At 45.7% G+C, this 17,119-nt stretch overlaps 1 protein-coding gene across 1 annotated transcript in view; it reads right to left on the reverse strand.

Annotated features, from left to right (window-relative positions):
* Nucleotides 1-17,119, reverse strand: part of f7i (coagulation factor VIIi) — a 31,654-nt gene that overhangs the window by 1,952 nt on the left and 12,583 nt on the right. Inside the window, exons 4-7 of the mRNA XM_060898676.1 lie at nt 6,084-6,197; nt 5,754-5,891; nt 2,257-2,357; nt 1,144-1,264 (exon numbers count right to left, since the gene is read on the reverse strand). Of these exons, the coding sequence (XP_060754659.1) occupies nt 1,144-1,264; nt 2,257-2,357; nt 5,754-5,891; nt 6,084-6,197 (474 nt within the window). The remainder of the gene's footprint in view (nt 1-1,143; nt 1,265-2,256; nt 2,358-5,753; nt 5,892-6,083; nt 6,198-17,119) is intronic.

Below are 17,119 nucleotides of genomic sequence, written 5' to 3' on the forward strand. Positions count from 1 at the left end.
ATAACCCAACCCTGATCTGTACTTCTCCACAACTTTTGTCTCTGACCTGTTTGGAGGCTCCTTGGTTTTCATGTTGCTTGCTTAGTAGTGTTGCAGAGTCAGGGTCCTTCCAGAACAGGTTGATTTATACAGACATCATGTGACAGATCATGTGACACTTTGTTTGCACACAGGTGAATCTTAATCAACTAATTATGCGAGTTATGAAGTGAACTGGTTGGACCAGCTCTTATTTACGGGTTTCAAATGAAAGGGGGTGAATACCTATGCACACTCCAGACTTCTGGTTTTTTTTTTCATCTTAATTGTTTTATTGTGACAAACAATAATGTGTACCTTTAAAGTGGTAGGCATGTTGTGTAAATCAAATGGTGCTAACCCTCCAAAAATCCATAATTCCAGCTTGTAATGCGACAAAACAGGACAAACATCAAAGGGGATGAATACTTTTGCAAGACACTGTACAGGACACTTTTTCAATGGAATAAAAGCATGTATTTTAGTCCCTTCTAGCACGTTTCATTCATTTAGTTTGATAGCATGCGATATTGTCAGCATATCACTTATCCTACGTGTATTACGTCACATTGACCCAATGGAGAAGGAGCGTTGGATATGGTTTATGATATTGCATGGTTGGCCGCGCTAGCGAGCGACTGTGACCATTTGTAAACAAACATGGCTGCCTGGTTTGCTTCATGAAATGCGTTAGATTTTGAGAGAATTTTGAAAGCGCGTCTTTGACTCGTTCAATATCATGCTAGCTGAATGGAATATATCTGATATACCACTCAACGCCAGCCAATATTATTTAAATATCAGCACGAGGCTGCACACAGAGTGCTGCAGGTAATCTCAGCCATGCCGATATTCAGTACAACAGCATGACTGTCAGTGTGAGTGAGCTGCTTTTATACAACAGCTCTATAAAACAAGATATTGATATTCACTGACATTTCAGACACAATATACCAAAACATTGTTTATTTTTGCTCCATCAGCAAAAATTCTGGATAGTGTTGCCATGCCAATGCACAGACTGACTGGCAGCCTTGGAACCCTGCTTGTCCAAGCAAATTAGAGGACCACAACTAACTGTTGTTTACTACAGCATGATGTCAACAAACAAGCGATAAGTAGTACCTGTTATAACCTTCAGATGTTTTGGATATCTCTTATCGACACAGTGGCCAGCTGTAAGAATCCAGTTCGCATCCACTAAAACTCCTCCACAGAGGTTCTTTCCATCATGCTTCAGAAGGACCTGTGTGGTGTGAGATGACAGATCACTGTGAATATCACTCATACTTCTCAAGGCAGGAGAAGTCTATTGCCCCTTTTCCACCAAAGCAGTTCCAGGGCTGGTTCGGGGCCAGTGCTTAGTTTGGAACCAGGTTTTCTGTTTCCACTGACAAAGAACTGGCTCTGGGGCCAGAAAAACCGGTTCCAGGCTAGCACCAACTCTCTGCTGGGCCAGAGGAAAGAACCGCTTACGTCAGCAGGGGGACGGAGTTGTTAAGACCAACAACAATAACGACCGCAAAAGATCGCCATTTTTAAGCGACGAGAAGCAGCAGCTGTACAAATGCGAAGTCATCCATTATTATTGTTGTTGTTGCTGCTGCTGCTTCTTCTTCCGTGTTGTTTTTGCTTCGATATTTGCGCCAAGGTTTATGCAAACGTAGCGACGTAACTGACGTATACAGCGACGTAACTGACATATACAGCGACGTAACTGACGTATACAGCGACATAATGACGTGGCTTCCCTTAGCACCGCGAGCTATGGAAAAGCAAACTGGTTCTCAGCTGGCTCGCAAGTTGAACGAGTTGTGAACCAGCAACAGCCCTGAACCAGCCCTGGAACTGATTTGGTGGAAAAAGGGTATATGACAGTTTCGGGAAATATTTTCAAGAAATTCTTATTTCATAGATTCTGATATTTTTCATTAATTTTCTGCTTCTATTCTGTGAGCTACCAGGTCCTATTTGTCGAAGTTCTGTTGGTGAACTGGACTTATTTTAACACAAATGTTTAATGGAAAAAAAAAAAGTTTTTATGATTATAATTTGCACAATACCTCTGATACTTGTGCACTGGAAAGTAAAATTGGATTTCTTGACAATAAATAGACTATCAATCCTGTCCTTGGATTCAGTTTACTCAGTAAATCAGGATGGCAAGGACAGTTTATTATAGCTTTAACAAAACAAACAAAAAAAGAGCATGTATGGTAGATGTATTAGTTACTGTACCTGCCAAGGGCAGTGGCCTTTTGGGCACTGATTTCCACCCACAGCACGTGATAAAACAGCATGTGTTATCTGAAGTGGAGCCTTACCACATGGATATTGAACTAGAAACAGTAACAGTATATTTATAGACAAAATTAAAAAATAAAAAGTATAAAGGCAAAAATTCAGATAAGATGTGAAACCAATCCCATGCAAAAATGTTCTGGAACTGTAAGGATTAAGAATGACGGCAATCATACTTTAACCACGTTTTCATACGACTCGGTTTAGGTAAATTCCGATAAACATACAGTCTCGATAGTCTCTGGATTTTAAGACATCAGTTCCTGCTTTCTGCCTCATTATTACCTGAACTGCATTTACTGGGCCTGATTTATCAAGCTAGACAAGAAAGAAAGGGTTTATCTATAAATCGTTCATAGGACTGTTTACACAAGACATTTGGTACTCTGTTGTGACTGTTCAGTGTTTTTCGATGCTTTGAGCTGGTCTGCTGTCTTTATTCTCAGGTTAATTGTGATTTTTCTGTGTCTCTGATCTGTTATGTCTTCTTTTGGTTGATTTGTCATTCTGTTTAGTCTTTTGATAGAAGAAGAAGCCTTTATTTGTCACATGCAGACTCAAGCACAGTGAAATTCATCCTCTGCATTTAACCCTTCTGAAGCAGTGAACACACACATGCGCGTGCGCACACACCCAGAGCAGTGGGCAGCCATACTACAGCACCCGGAGAGCAGTTAGGGGTTAGGTATCTTACTCAAGGGCACTTCAGCCCAAGGCCGCCCTCTGTTACCCTAACTGCATGTCTTTGGACTGTGGGTGAAACCGGAGCACCCGGAGGAAACCCACGCGGACACGGGGAGAACATGCAAACTCCGCACAGAAAGGCCTTCGCCGGCCACGGGGCTCGAACCCGGACCTTCTTGCTGTGAGGCGACAGCGCTAACCACTACACCACCGTGCCACCCCAGATAATGACATATGTAAGAAAATAAGTATTTTTAAGACCTTGGTTCGGGATTATTTTCCTTCATGTGTATCTGCAGGTGGTATACTGCAACTGTATAAAGTTTCATCGAAATCCATCAAACCGTTTAGGAGGAGTTGCGTTTAAGAGCCTGTCATCATATATTGCCATATGTAAGGGCAATTATCTCTCTTTTGAAACATTAAGTTGAATTATCTCCCTTTTGAAACATTATTATTATTATTACCACCTCGCCCGGGACGGAGTCCACCAGGGGGCGAGGTATTGTTTTCGGTCAGGTTTGTTTGTTTATTGTAAATGATATTACGGGAAAACGGCTGGATCAGTCTTCATGAAACTTTCAGGATAGATGAGCATTGGTCTCAAATAGAACCTCCAACATTTTCAGGTTCATCCGGTCAAGGTCACCAAAAAGGTCAAAATCGTTTTTGTTGTGGCTAGTGCCTCATATATAGGCGCTAGCCACTACGTCATCGTGCTGTAAGAATGTAAGAGAGTAACTGTCATTGGCTGAGCCGTGACGCTGACATAGCGCACAGGCAGCCATTTGCCGGCATTTTTACACTACCGTTCAAAAGTTTGGGGTCACCCAGACAATTTTGTGTTTTCCATGAAAAATCGCACTTTTATTTACCACCATAAGTTGTAAAATGAATAGAAAATATAGTCAAGACATTTTTCTGGCCATTCTGAGCATTTAATCGACCCCACAAATGTGATGCTCCAGAAACTCAATCTGCTCAAAGGAAGGTCAGTTTTATAGCTTCTCTAAAGAGCTCAACTGTTTTCAGCTGTGCTAACATGATTGTACAAGGGTTTTCTAATCATCCATTAGCCTTCTGAGGCAATGAGCAAACACATTGTACCATTAGAACACTGGAGTGAGAGTTGCTGGAAATGGGCCTCTATACACCTATGGAGATATTGCACCAAAAACCACACATTTGCAGCTAGAATAGTCATTTACCACATTAGCAATGTATAGAGTGGATTTCTGATTAGTTTAAAGTGAGCTTCATTGAAAAGAACAGTGCTTTTCTTTCAAAAATAAGGACGTTTCAAAGTGACCCCAAACTTTTGAACGGTAGTGTAAATCACTGCTGTCCTGTCCTGTCGCTATTCTCATTGCCACCACCGTATGTACTGTTTAAGATCTCTTTCATATTGTCATTAATCACCATTTGCCATAGATTAATTACGCAGGGCCAAGCTTAGTGTTTAGAGTGCAGGGAAAGGCCTACCGGCACTTCTAGATGGCTATTGTTTGTGCATCTGACTCGTTCAAAATATTCGCTTGAAACGTATTGTCATTTTCATTCTTCATCTGTATAATCTTTGTCTAGTCTCAAAAAGTAAAATAATTCACATTGGCTGTTAAAAACTTCATTTATTGGTTAAAACTTTTGTTATTACAACTCCGGTAGCAATTCACTCACCGGCATTCAAAACGTTCTTCCGTGTTTCGTTTGGGGAAACAGATGGACTGTTCCGCTGGGGGGGAAATAGAGGGGTTTCCCGGGTTCTTTGTGGGGCAGCCCATTGTGATGGGCGTGTTTTGGGGTAATGACTTAAAAGCCATTTGGAGGGTTCAATAAGGTATTTTTGTGCATGTCAGTTATTGTATGTATTTTTGTGTTATGTTTTCTTATTTGATTTATTATTTGGTAATAATTATGTTGTTGTTTAGTTAATTGATTATTTTTGACAGTGGGGCTATCCAGTGGGTGGGGCTACAGTTAGCAATGCTCTATATTAGGCCCAAGAGCCTCAGTAGGTGAGGGTTGGCGGTGAATTGAACGTGTCTTGTTAATTGAAGTTGCTCTTGATAGTAGTTCAGGGTCTGAGGACTTAGCCTGGCTATTTATGCCTGTTTATTTTCGTTTTGTACAGTTTTTGTATATTTTTTCATGCACGCTTGTCATTGTAAATATTTGCACATTGGTAAAAAAAAAAAAAAAAGAGAAAAAGAAAAAAATAAATGAAGCCTTTTTGTTGAAAACTATTTGGTCTCCTCCGTCTTCTCCGCTGCTGTGGCTATCCTGCCACAGTAACGATTGCGCACTGTGCATGCGCATACACATGTTCCGATTAAAATGGCCGGTGAACGTATACAATTCGGTTCACCATTCGAAATAAATGGACTAGACTAAAGAAATCGCTTTCAGACATGTTTATGCTTATTACAGAGGGAAAGTGCATTCCACTGAGCTCTAGTGCCGGGCCATTTCCAGGAAATAAGAGTGGTAAAAGTGAGTCGACATAAGTTCCACTTCTGCCTTTCAGGCTTTGACTCTGATCATTCATTTCATAAAGAAAAACAATTTCTGAAACTTTTGTAAATCTGGCAAAAATGTTTTAGCTCGTTTTGGCCTACACAAACATCTCCACACAACTTTACTAAAAGATTGATAAATGAGGCCCGATGTTTTTAATATGGAGTATGTCTAGTTGCACAATTCTGTTTACTCAGGTCCCATGAATATTTGTTTACAGTGAGGGATTTCCACACCTTGAGCAATGCAGGACTTCCTGTCCTCTCCAAGAGCGTAACCCGGGGCACATGTGCACTTCCTCCTGCGGCCTGAACCATCACAGAACTGTTCACAGCCACCGTTCAGATACAGGCACTTCAGAGTATCCTCAAACACTGAAAAGAGAGGGTATTCTTACACAAATACTGGTTTATTGGATTAGTTTTACACTGTTAAATATGATCTGTCAAAGCACAGACATGCCAGCAAACAGGAAAATCTGAAATGTTATCTCAGAACGAATGAACGTGAGTCCTGAAATAACATTAACGCAGCTGTAAATATCTTTTACTCAAGATTCATTGTACCTTCTTGACAATATTTGCCCTCAAAGCCTTCAGGACACTGGCAGATGTAGGAGTGTCCCAAATATATGCAAGTCCCATTGTTTTTGCATGGATTGGTCAAGCAAGGCTCACGAGCTGGTCCAAAAAAACAAACATATACAAGCTGAAATAAGTATGCAAGGACAAGATATTTTAATATGCTTTCATTTATTTGGTATTACTGATGCATATACACTGATCAGCCATAAAATTAAAAACACTGACCGGTGAAATGGTGGGATACAGTGCCTTGCAAAAGTATTCATACCCCTTGAACTTTTTCACATTTTTCCACCTTACAACCACGGACTTAAGTTTTTTATTGAGATTTTATGTGATAGACCAACACAGAGTAGCACATAATTGTGAAGTGAAACGAAAATGATAAATGGTCTTCAAAATTTTAAACAAATAAAAATCTGAAAAATGTGGTGTGCATTAGTATTCAGCCCCCTGTCCTCTGATACCTCTAAATACAATCCAGTGCAATCAATTGCCTTCAGAAGTCATCTAATTCGTTAATAGAGTCCCACTGTGTGTAATTTACTCTCAGCATAAATACACTTGTTCTGTGAAGGCCTCAGTGGTTTGTTAGAAAACACTGAAGAACAAACAGCATCATGAAGACCAAAGAACTCACCAGACAGGTCAGGGGGTAAAGTTCTGGAGAAGTTTAAAGCAGGGTTAGGTTATAAAAAAAATATCCCAAGCTCTGAACATCTCAAGAAGCACTGTTCAATCCATCATTCAAAAATGGAAAAAGTATGGCACAACTGCAAACCTACCAAGACATGGCCATCCACCTAAACTGACAGAGCGAGCAAGGAGAGCACTGGTCAGAGAAGCAGCCAAGAGGCCCATGATCACTCTGGAGGAGCTGCAGAAATCCACAGCTCAGGTGGGAGAATCTGTGCACAGGACAACTATAAGTCGTACACTCCACAAATCTGGCCTTTTTGGAAGAGTGGCAAGAAGAAAGCCATTGTTGAAAGACAGGCATAAGAAGTCCCGTTTGCAGTTTGCCAGAAGCCATGTAGGGGACACAGCAAACATGTGGAAGAAGGTGCTTTGGTCAGATGAGACCAAAGTTGAACTTTTTGGCCTAAATGCAAAGCGCTATGTGTGGCGGAAAACTAACACTGCTCATCGCCCTGCACACACCATCCCCACTGTGAAACATGGTGGTGGCAGCAGCATGCTATGGGGATGCTTTTCTTCAGCAGGGACAGGGAAGCTGGTCAGAGTTGATGGGAAGATGGATGGAGCTAAATACAGGGCAATCCTGGAAGAAAACCTGTTGGAGGCTGCAAAAGACTTGAGACTGGGAAGGAGATTCACCTTCCAGCAAGACAATGACCCTAAACATACAGCCAGAGCTACGATGGAATGGTTTAGATCAAAGAATATTCATGTGTTAGAATAGCCCAGTCAAAGTCCAGACCTAAATCCCATTGAGCATCTGTGGCAAGACTTGAAAATTGCTGTTCACAGACGCTATCCATCCAATCTGGCTGAGCTTGAGCTATTTTGCAAAGAAGAATGGGCAAAAATTTCAGTGTCTAGATGTGCGAAGCTGGTAGAGACATACCACAAAAGACTTGCAGCTGTAATTGCAGCAACCGGTGGCTCTACAAAGTATTGACGCAGGGGGGCTGAATACTAATGCACACCACATTTTTCAGATTTTTATTTGTTTAAAATTTTGAAGACCATTTATCATTTTCGTTTCACTTCACAATTATGTGCTACTCTGTGTTGGTCTATCACATAAAATCTCAATAAAAAACTTTTCATGGTTGTAAGGTGGAAAAATGTGAAAAAGTTCAAAGGGTATGAATACTTTTTCAAGGCACTGTATATTAGGCAGCAAGAGAACAGTCAGTTCTTGAAGTTGATGTGTTGGAAGCAGGAAAAATGGGCGAGTGTAAGGATCTGAGAGACTTTGACAAGGTACAAATTGTGATGGCGAGATGACTGGGTCTGAGCATCTCCACCATGGCACATCTTGTAAGGTGTTCCTGGTATGCAGTGGTTAGTATCTACCAAAAGTGGTCCCATCAGTGTTATGGCCTGATTGGTGTATAATATCAGCTAAGAAGTAGGATGATGTAGTATATAGTAGTATTAGATAAATATCTGTATATAGTACATATCTGCTTTGGAACAGAAAAGTGACAGGGGTGTGATCTTGGCCTCTCTGACTGGAAAATCTGAACCACGTTCACAAATCTGCTCCAGTAATATCAGTAAAACTCTGTTTAGGGAGGTCACTTGTACGGGGGACACTAGCAGATCAAAAACGTATGACAGGATGCCAAGAGTAGTTATATTTGACTTCAGCTATGATGCTGTAGTCTGATTTGTAATAGAACAAATAAGTGATACCCAGTATATGTGTTGCCAATACCAGCAAAAAAAAAAAAAGTGGATTGGATATCAGATCCTGTAACAAACAGAATTTCTGTGTGAAAGAATTAACCTGTGGAGTGCTTCAGTTAATTTTTTTAAATAGTTTTAGTAAACGTTTAGTAGTTTTTAAAGAAAACAATGGTATGGGTATCAGTATTGGAAAAGACGCTATTGTGACAGCTCTACTTTAAACATCTGTTACGGAGAGTGTGTACAATATAAAAATATTTACCCTGCTTCATAAGGATGACAGAGAAAAGATTTTTTTTTAGGAATTTTTTTTCCCCATCCACAGGGTTTGTTTGGTAAAGTAAAAAAAAAAAAAAAAGTGTCAAAACCACTCAGCCCATATTATATACACGTGGACCAATTTGTTGGTATCCTTACAGCTCGTTGAAACGATGCTTCATTCCTCCTGAAAATTAATGAAATTAAAAGCAACTTCCTAATGCAGGGGTCTTCAATCCTATCCGCAAAGGGCCAGTGTGGCTGCAGGCTTTCATTCCAACCAAGCAGGAGCTACACCTGATTTCACTTGTTCAATCATTTCACCCTCGTCTCCAATCAACAATCAAGTGAGCCTCCAATTTGGCTGTAATGAAAGCCTGCAGCTACACCGGCCCTTTGCGGATAGGATTGAAGACCCCTGTCCTAATGTATTCTTGCATGCCTTTGGTATGTCATGGAGTAAAGCAAAAGAAATGATTTATTATTTATTTTACAAAGATATTCTCAAATAGCCTGGACAGGTTTGCTGGTACCCCTAGAAAAGATTATAAATAATTGGATTATTGTGATATATTTCAAACTAATCGTTTAACCTTGATTAGTATCATGTATTTCTTCAATCTTGTAATCATTCAGTCGATTTCAATGGAGAAAAGTCGTCACTCTGCTGTTTGGTATCATCGTCGTGTGCGCCACACTGAACATGGACCAGAGAAAGCAAAGGAGAGAGTTGTTTGAAGAGATCAGAAAGAAAATTATAGACAAGCATGTTAAAGGCAAACCCTGTATCCAAAACCACTCGCCCGTTCACTACCCCCTACTCACTATATAGGGAATTTCTATATAGAGGACCTATATAGTGAGCTCATTGGCAAAACGAAAGAACGCTTTCGGACACTACTCTGCCACGCCGTTATTTACGTCATTATTGTCGCATAGTTAAAACGTGCCAGATAAGTCGGCTGGTGGGTTTTCAGAATAATAAATACATGCATGTATTTTTGTGATAAATACATATTATTATACTGAGCGTATTTCCCATATTAATAAATACAAAGTACTTTATGTCGGCTGCATCTTTCAGTTCTTTTAAATCAAGGCTGAATACTTTTTCTTCTTTGCCGCTGCCTTTTGATTTGATGTGATTTCTTTTAGTGTGACTGCAATGCATGATAGGATATATTGTTTGGTTAGTGACCATCGGTTGTACACTACTTTTCGTGATGCATTGTGGGATACTTTGAGTGCACTGTCTTCTTCGTCTTCTTTTGGCTGCTCCCGATTAGGAGTCGCCACAGCAGATCTTTCGTCTCTATTGCTCTGCTCACACCTGCCACTTTCATGTCCTCTCTCACCACATCCATGTATCTCCTCTTTGGCTTTCCTTGTTTTCGTGTGCCTGGCAGCTCCATCCTCAACATTCTCCTTCCCGCATGCTCTGCATCTCTTCTCAGGATGTGCCCACACCATCTCAGTCTCATCTCTCTTAGCTTAATTCCCAAGCTCTCCACATGTGCTGTCCCTCTGATGTGCTCGTTCCTTATCCTGTCCAACCTCGTCACTCCCATTGCAAACCTTAACATCCTCCACTCCGCCACTTCCAACTTTGCCTCCTGTCTCTTCGTTAAGGGTACGGTCTCCAATCCATACATCACAGCCGGTCTCACTACTGTCTTATAGATCTTACCTTTCACTTTTGCTGGGACTTTCCTATCACAAATGACTCCCGAAATCCTTCTCCAACTGCTCCACCCTGCCTGCACTCTCTTTCTCACCTCACTATCGCAGCCCCCATTTTCCTGCACAGTTGACCCCAAGTACTTGAATTCACCCATACTTTGAGTGCACTATATAGGGTGTAAATAATCCTAAAGGTTTCAGACAGCACTACAAAATGGCGACCTCACTATATAGTCCGCTATATAGTGAGTAGGAAGTGATTTCAGACACAGCGAAAGGCTATAAGACCATCTCTAAGCAGCTTGGTGTTCCTGTGACTACAGTTGCAAATATTAAGAAGTTTAAGTTCCATGGGACTGTAGCCAACCTTCCTGGACGTGACTGCAAGAGGAAAATCGACCACAGATTGAACAGAACGATTGTGCCAATGGTAGACAAAGAGCCAAGAAGAACTTCCAAAGAGATAAAAGTTGAACTCCAAGGTCAAGGTACATTGATGCCTATTTGTACCATCCGTCACTTCTTGAATGACGGCGGGCTCGATGGAAGGACTCCATTGCTGAAAGAAAAACCTTTAAAAAATCCAAGCTGGAATTGACTAAAATGCATATTGACAAGCCACAATGCTTCTGGGAGCATGTCCTTTGGAAAGATGAGACAAAACCCAAGCTTGTTGGCAAGTCACATCAGCTCTATGTCCACAGAAGAAAAAATGAAGCTTTCAAAGAAAAGAACACCATACCTACTGTGAAACACAGAGGAGGCTTGGTTATGATTTGCGGCTGTTTTGCTGCATTTGGCACGGGGTGCCTTGAATCTGTGTATCAATGTGTATCAATCAGAAGTGGACAGAGTACCCAACTTCATTACTTAAGTCAAAGTACAGATCCCAGTGATCAAATGTTACTCAGATACAAGTGAAAGTTGTACAGTCAATTTTTTACTTAAGTTAAAGTACTGAAGTACTTCCTTTTAAAAATACTTAAGTATTTAAAGTACATTTTTCTGTCAATGCATTGTTGTATTATTGCCACAACGCTTACAATACCTAATGCCGTTACCAAAGACAGAAATGTGAATTCACAAAATGAACGCATGCTGTGTATCATAGTGGTTTAACGTTAAGCTAGCTAGTCAGTGAAGCTCCACCTGACATGCTAACAAATTATTTTCAAACTCAAAATCATATTGGGTAGCTAATGCTACTAGAAAAGAAAGATTTCTACATTCTGTTTATTTGGCAAGATTATGCTAAAACATATTTCTGAAAGGACTTCAGATAAGTTAACGTTATTCATGTTAGTGGAACTCCGTGTTTACATGCTAACTAACAGCGTCCAAGTTCACTAGCTATGTGTTAACGTTAGCCGTGGACAAGGCTACGGCAACTTGGCGGACAAATCCATAGAAAGTAATTTGACTAACCAGACTGCATAGCTATTGCAACATTATCGCTAGCTCTAAAAGCACAGACAACTTCATGACAAGCTTTCTCTTGGAATAAAACGTTTATATCCCTCAATATGCTTCCGCAGGTTAGACGGCGAGCTTTTGTAGGGTGTGATGTGGTTCGTTTTCAGCAAACAAAGCAAACATTTAAAACAAAACGAATCTTTAATCCTTTCAGGAAACTGAAACATGGGTTCTCGGTAAAGCCATGAGTGCGTTCATTCCCCAGAAGAACCGCCTCCTTCCATTCTGTCATGAACTGATCGTGTTAAATAACGCTGTTGAGAAATCACTGAACTTGATTTTATACAGTCTATAGTGTCATGACCCGAGTGATTACTGATCGGCTGTCTCAGTGTCACCCGCGAAAAAACCATCACGTTTAAGAAAAGAAAAAAACATCCACTTTCAAAGCCACTTCATAGTAACGAGTAACGAGGACCTTGATAGAAATGTAGTGGAGTGAAAAGTACGATATTTGCCTTTCAAATGTAGTGAAGTTAAAGTCATAAGTTTCCAAAAAAAATAATACTCAAGTAAAGTACAGTGTAGACTTCCCTAGGTGTGGGTGGAGCACAGAGGACGGCAGGACAGAGATCAGGTTCAACAAACAGTTTAATTGTTTCCACTTTTCAGGGGACACAAGAGGTTTTAACCAGACACACACACACACAGGTGTCTGGTTCGGGAGAGATCTCCTCTGCTCTCGCTCTCCCTCCCTAAATAGGGCGCGGTCCCTGGGAAGACACACAAACACAGGTTAATTGCTCTCAGGTGAAGTGAATCTGCCACTTACCTTCCCCGACTCCGCCCTCCTGTCACAGACCGGTGCTTGACCACGCCCCCGCTGCCACATACCCCCACCGCCCGACTCAGGCCGGGCAGCCGTCCGGCCCGCAGCCGACTCCCCCCCCCCTTGACGGGAGAGGAAGTCCGCCACGACCATCTGCGCCCCCGGCCTGTGGACCACCTTGAAATTAAAGGGTTGGAGCGCCAGATACCAACGGGTGATCCGCGCGTTGGCATCTTTCATGCGGTGGAGCCACTGGAGGGGCGCGTGGTCCGAACAGAGGGTGAAAGAGCGCCCCAGCAGGTAGTACCGGAGGGCGAGGACCGCCCATTTGATCGCCAGGCACTCCTTCTCAATCGTGCTGTAGCGCCCCTCACGCACTGACAGCTTCCGGCTGATGTATAGGACCGGGCGATCCTCCCCCTCCACCTGCTGGGACAAAACGGCCCCCAGCCCTCTGTCCGACGCATCCGTCTGTAACATAAAAGGGAGAGAGAAGTCAGGGGAGTGTAAAAGTGGCCCCCCACACAGTGCAGCCTTTACCTCAGAGAAAGCCCGCTGGCACTGCTCCGTCCACTGGACCGGATCTGGCGCCCCCTTTTTAGTGAGGTCAGTCAGCGGGCTGGTGACGTCCGAATAATTAGGTATAAACCTACGATAGTAGCCAGCCAGCCCCAGGAACTGTCTCACCCCCTTTTTGGTCTTGGGCCTCGGGCAGGCCGCAATCGCTGCTGTCTTATTAATCTGGGGACGCACCTGCCCGTTGCCCAAGTGGAAGCCCAGATACCGTACTTCCACCCGCCCAATCGCACACTTCTTTGGGTTGGCCGTGAGTCCCGCCCGTCTCAGCGACCTAAGGACGGCCCTCAGGTGTTGCAGGTGCCGCTGCCAGTCGTTACTATAAACGATAATGTCGTCCAGGTAGGCGGCCGCATAGGTGGCGTGGGGCCGGAGGACCCGGTCCATCAGCCGCTGAAACGTAGCGGGCGCCCCAAACAGCCCAAACGGAAGTGTGACGAACTGGTGTAAGCCGAACGGTGTGGAAAAGGCCGTTTTCTCCCGGGATAATGGAGTCAAGGGGATCTGCCAATATCCCTTCGTTAAATCCAGTGTCGAGTAAAAGCGAGCCGTGCCTAGTCGATCGAGCAGCTCATCAATGCGAGGCATTGGGTACGCGTCGAATTTAGACACCGCGTTGACTTTTCTATAGTCCACACAGAACCGGACCGAGCCGTCGGCCTTGGGAACCAAGACCACCGGGCTGCTCCAGTCGCTGTGGGACTCCTCGACGATGCCCATTTCGAGCATGGCCTGAAGTTCTTCCCGAACCACCTTTTTTTTGTGTTCGGGTAGTCTATAAGGGCGGCTACGCACTACCACCCCCGGGGGTGTCTCTATGTGGTGTTCTATGAGGTTAGTGCGACCGGGCAGGGGCGAGAACACATCCGAAAACTCGGCTTGCAACTGGGCGACCTCCGTGAGTTGGGTCGGGGAGAGGTGGTCTCCACAGGGGACCGGAGAGGTACATGATGCCAAATTCCCTTTTTGAACCTCCGGCCCCAGCTCCGCCTTCTCCGGAACTACCGACACCAACGCCACGGGGACCTCCTCGTTCCAGAGTTTGAGCAGATTGAGGTGGTAAATCTGTAGCGCCCCACCCCTGTCTGTTCGCCTCACCTCATAGTCGACATCCCCGACTCGCCGTGTGACCTCAAAGGGTCCTTGCCACTTGGCGATTAATTTGGAGCTCGACGTGGGCAAGAGTACGAGTACTTTATCTCCCGGTGTGAACTCTCTAAGGCGCGTACCCTTGTTGTACAGGCGGGCTTGCCGTTCCTGGGCCTGCCGCAAATTCTCCTGAGTTAGGTGGGTGAGCGTGTGGAGTTTTGCGCGCAGGTCCATAACGTACTGAATTTCATTCTTACTCTGTGAAGGTCCCTCCTCCCAATTTTCCCGCAGCACGTCTAGGATGCCGCGCGGCTTACGCCCATATAATAATTCGAACGGGGAGAACCCCGTGGAGGCTTGAGGGACCTCTCGCACTGAGAACAGCAAGGGTTCGAGCCACTTATCCCAATTACGTGCGTCCTCACTTACGAATTTTTTAATGATATTTTTGAGGGTGCGGTTGAACCGTTCTACTAAACCGTCCGTTTGTGGGTGATATACACTGGTGCGGATCGGCTTAATCCCCAATAACCCATACAGTTCGCGTAGTGTTCGTGACATAAACGTAGTGCCTTGATCAGTCAGAATCTCTTTCGGGATTCCAACTCGGGAGATGACGCGGAAGAGTGCCTCTGCAATACTGCGTGCTGAGATATTGCGCAGAGGCACTGCTTCCGGGTATCGCGTTGCATAGTCCACTAGAACTAATATAAAGCGGTACCCTCGTGCTGACCGATCTAATGGCCCGACGAGATCCATCCCAATTCTTTCAAACGGGGTCTCGATTAACGGTAGAGGGCGCAACGGCGCTTTTGGAATGGCCGCTGGATTTACTAACTGGCATTCGCGGCATGCCGTACACCACCTACGGACATCGCCGCGAATCCCCGGCCAATAGAATCGGGCCATTATTCGGGCTAGTGTTTTATCCTGCCCTAAGTGTCCAGCCATGGGATTAAAGTGAGCCGCCTGGAATACTAATTCCCGGCGGCTCTTTGGAATCAAAAGCTGCGTGACTCGCTCTTTAGTTTGAGTGTCCTGCGTCACTCGGTATAATCTATCCTTCATAATCGCGAAGTAGGGGAAGGACGGGGTGGCGTTCGGCTGGAGCGTTTGACCATCGATTACTCTCACTTGGTCAAACGCATGCCGCAGAGTCTCGTCTCGCGACTGCTCCAATGGGAAATCCGCGAGGGATTCCCCAATAGAGAGAGGAGGAGCCGGTGGCTCCTCACCCTGACGCGGAGATGACGTAGACGGCTCCGCGACAGCTGCTCCCGCCAAAACGACACCGGGACCTCCCCCTGTCAACTGGCAGGACCCACTCTCTACTAGGCGCGTCATTAAACCCCGAAATCCCGGCCAATCAGTCCCCAAAATTAACGAGTGGGTAAGGCGAGGATTAACCGCCGCCTTCACTATAAATTTTTCCCCTCTGAAAATAATGTGGACCGACACCAAAGGGTAGCTGTGAACATCCCCGTGCACACACAAAACCTTCACCCCTTGTGCTCCCCCCAATGCCTCGTTTTGAACCAGGCTTTGGCGAATTGAGGTCTGATTACAACCAGAATCCACCAATGCCTGATATGTAGCCCCTTGGATACTCACCGGTATGCGATACGCTCCGGCCCGATCGAGGGCGGCCTCTGGCGCGTCGGGGATCCGAACCACCGCGCCCACTTCCATTGCTGTGCACTGCTGTTGAAGGTGGTCCGGTTCCCCGCAGCGCCAGCAAACCGGCCCGGGCTTCCCCTCTGCACCGGTGCTCTGGGGCTCACCCACCTGAGGTGGGGGAGAGACAGACACAGAAGGGAGACACGGGAGGGCACCGCGGGTGCGGCGGGCCGGCAGGGGTGGTGCCGGCCCCCGCCTCCGCGGTGGGGGAATGGGGCGAGGACGGGACACAGAAGGAGGGGAGAGAGAGAGAGAAAGAGAAGAGGAGAGAAGAGATGTCGACATCCGCTGTCCTGCCGCCGAGACAGCCGCCAGATGATCCTCCGCCAGCTCGACTGCCTGATCCAGCGACGCCGGGCGGTGGCACTGGACCCACTCCGCGGCTCCTGCTGGTAAGCGGGCGATGAACTGTTCCAGTACCACCTGATCGACGATTCCCTCGGCGTCGCGATCTTCGGCCCTCAGCCACCGCCAGCAGGCGTCCCGGAGCTGCTGGCCGAACGCGAACGGGCTGCCGACTTCCTCCATCCGCAGCGCGCGGAAGCGCTGGCGCTGCTGCTCCGGCGTGCGCCCCACGCGCTGAAGGACAGCCCGGCGAAGGTCGGCGTAGGCCAGCCGGCGATCGGCGGGGAGCTGTAGTGCAGCCAGCTGCGCCTCTCCCGTCAGGAGGGGGAGGAGGCGCGCCGCGCGCTGCTCCATCGGCCACCCCGAGGCTTCAGCGACCTGTTCGAATAACGTGAAGAAAGCCTCGGGGTCATCCTGCGGGCCCATCTTAGTTAAGGTGAGGGGAGACGGGCCCGCGGCCGGAGCGCTGGTGGGCCCCGCCGACGCGAGGAGACGCCGGAACGCCTTGCGATCTTCTTGCTGGGCCAGCACCAGGGCATCGAAGCGCCGCTCTTGTTCCTTTCGGAGTGTGATGAGCGCCTGGTGCTGGCTTTGCTGAGCCGTGGCGAGGGCGTGGACCAGGTCGGTGAACGGGGAGGATTCCATGGGGCTGCTGGGTTGGTGCTCCATTTCCTGGGTTTCGGCACCACTGTAGACTTCCCTAGGTGTGGGTGGAGCACAGAGGACGGCAGGACAGAGATCAGGTTCAACAAACAGTTTAATTGTTTCCACT

The sequence above is a fragment of the Neoarius graeffei genome, chromosome 18, assembly GCF_027579695.1.
Source record: "Neoarius graeffei isolate fNeoGra1 chromosome 18, fNeoGra1.pri, whole genome shotgun sequence".
NCBI lineage: Eukaryota > Metazoa > Chordata > Actinopteri > Siluriformes > Ariidae > Neoarius > Neoarius graeffei.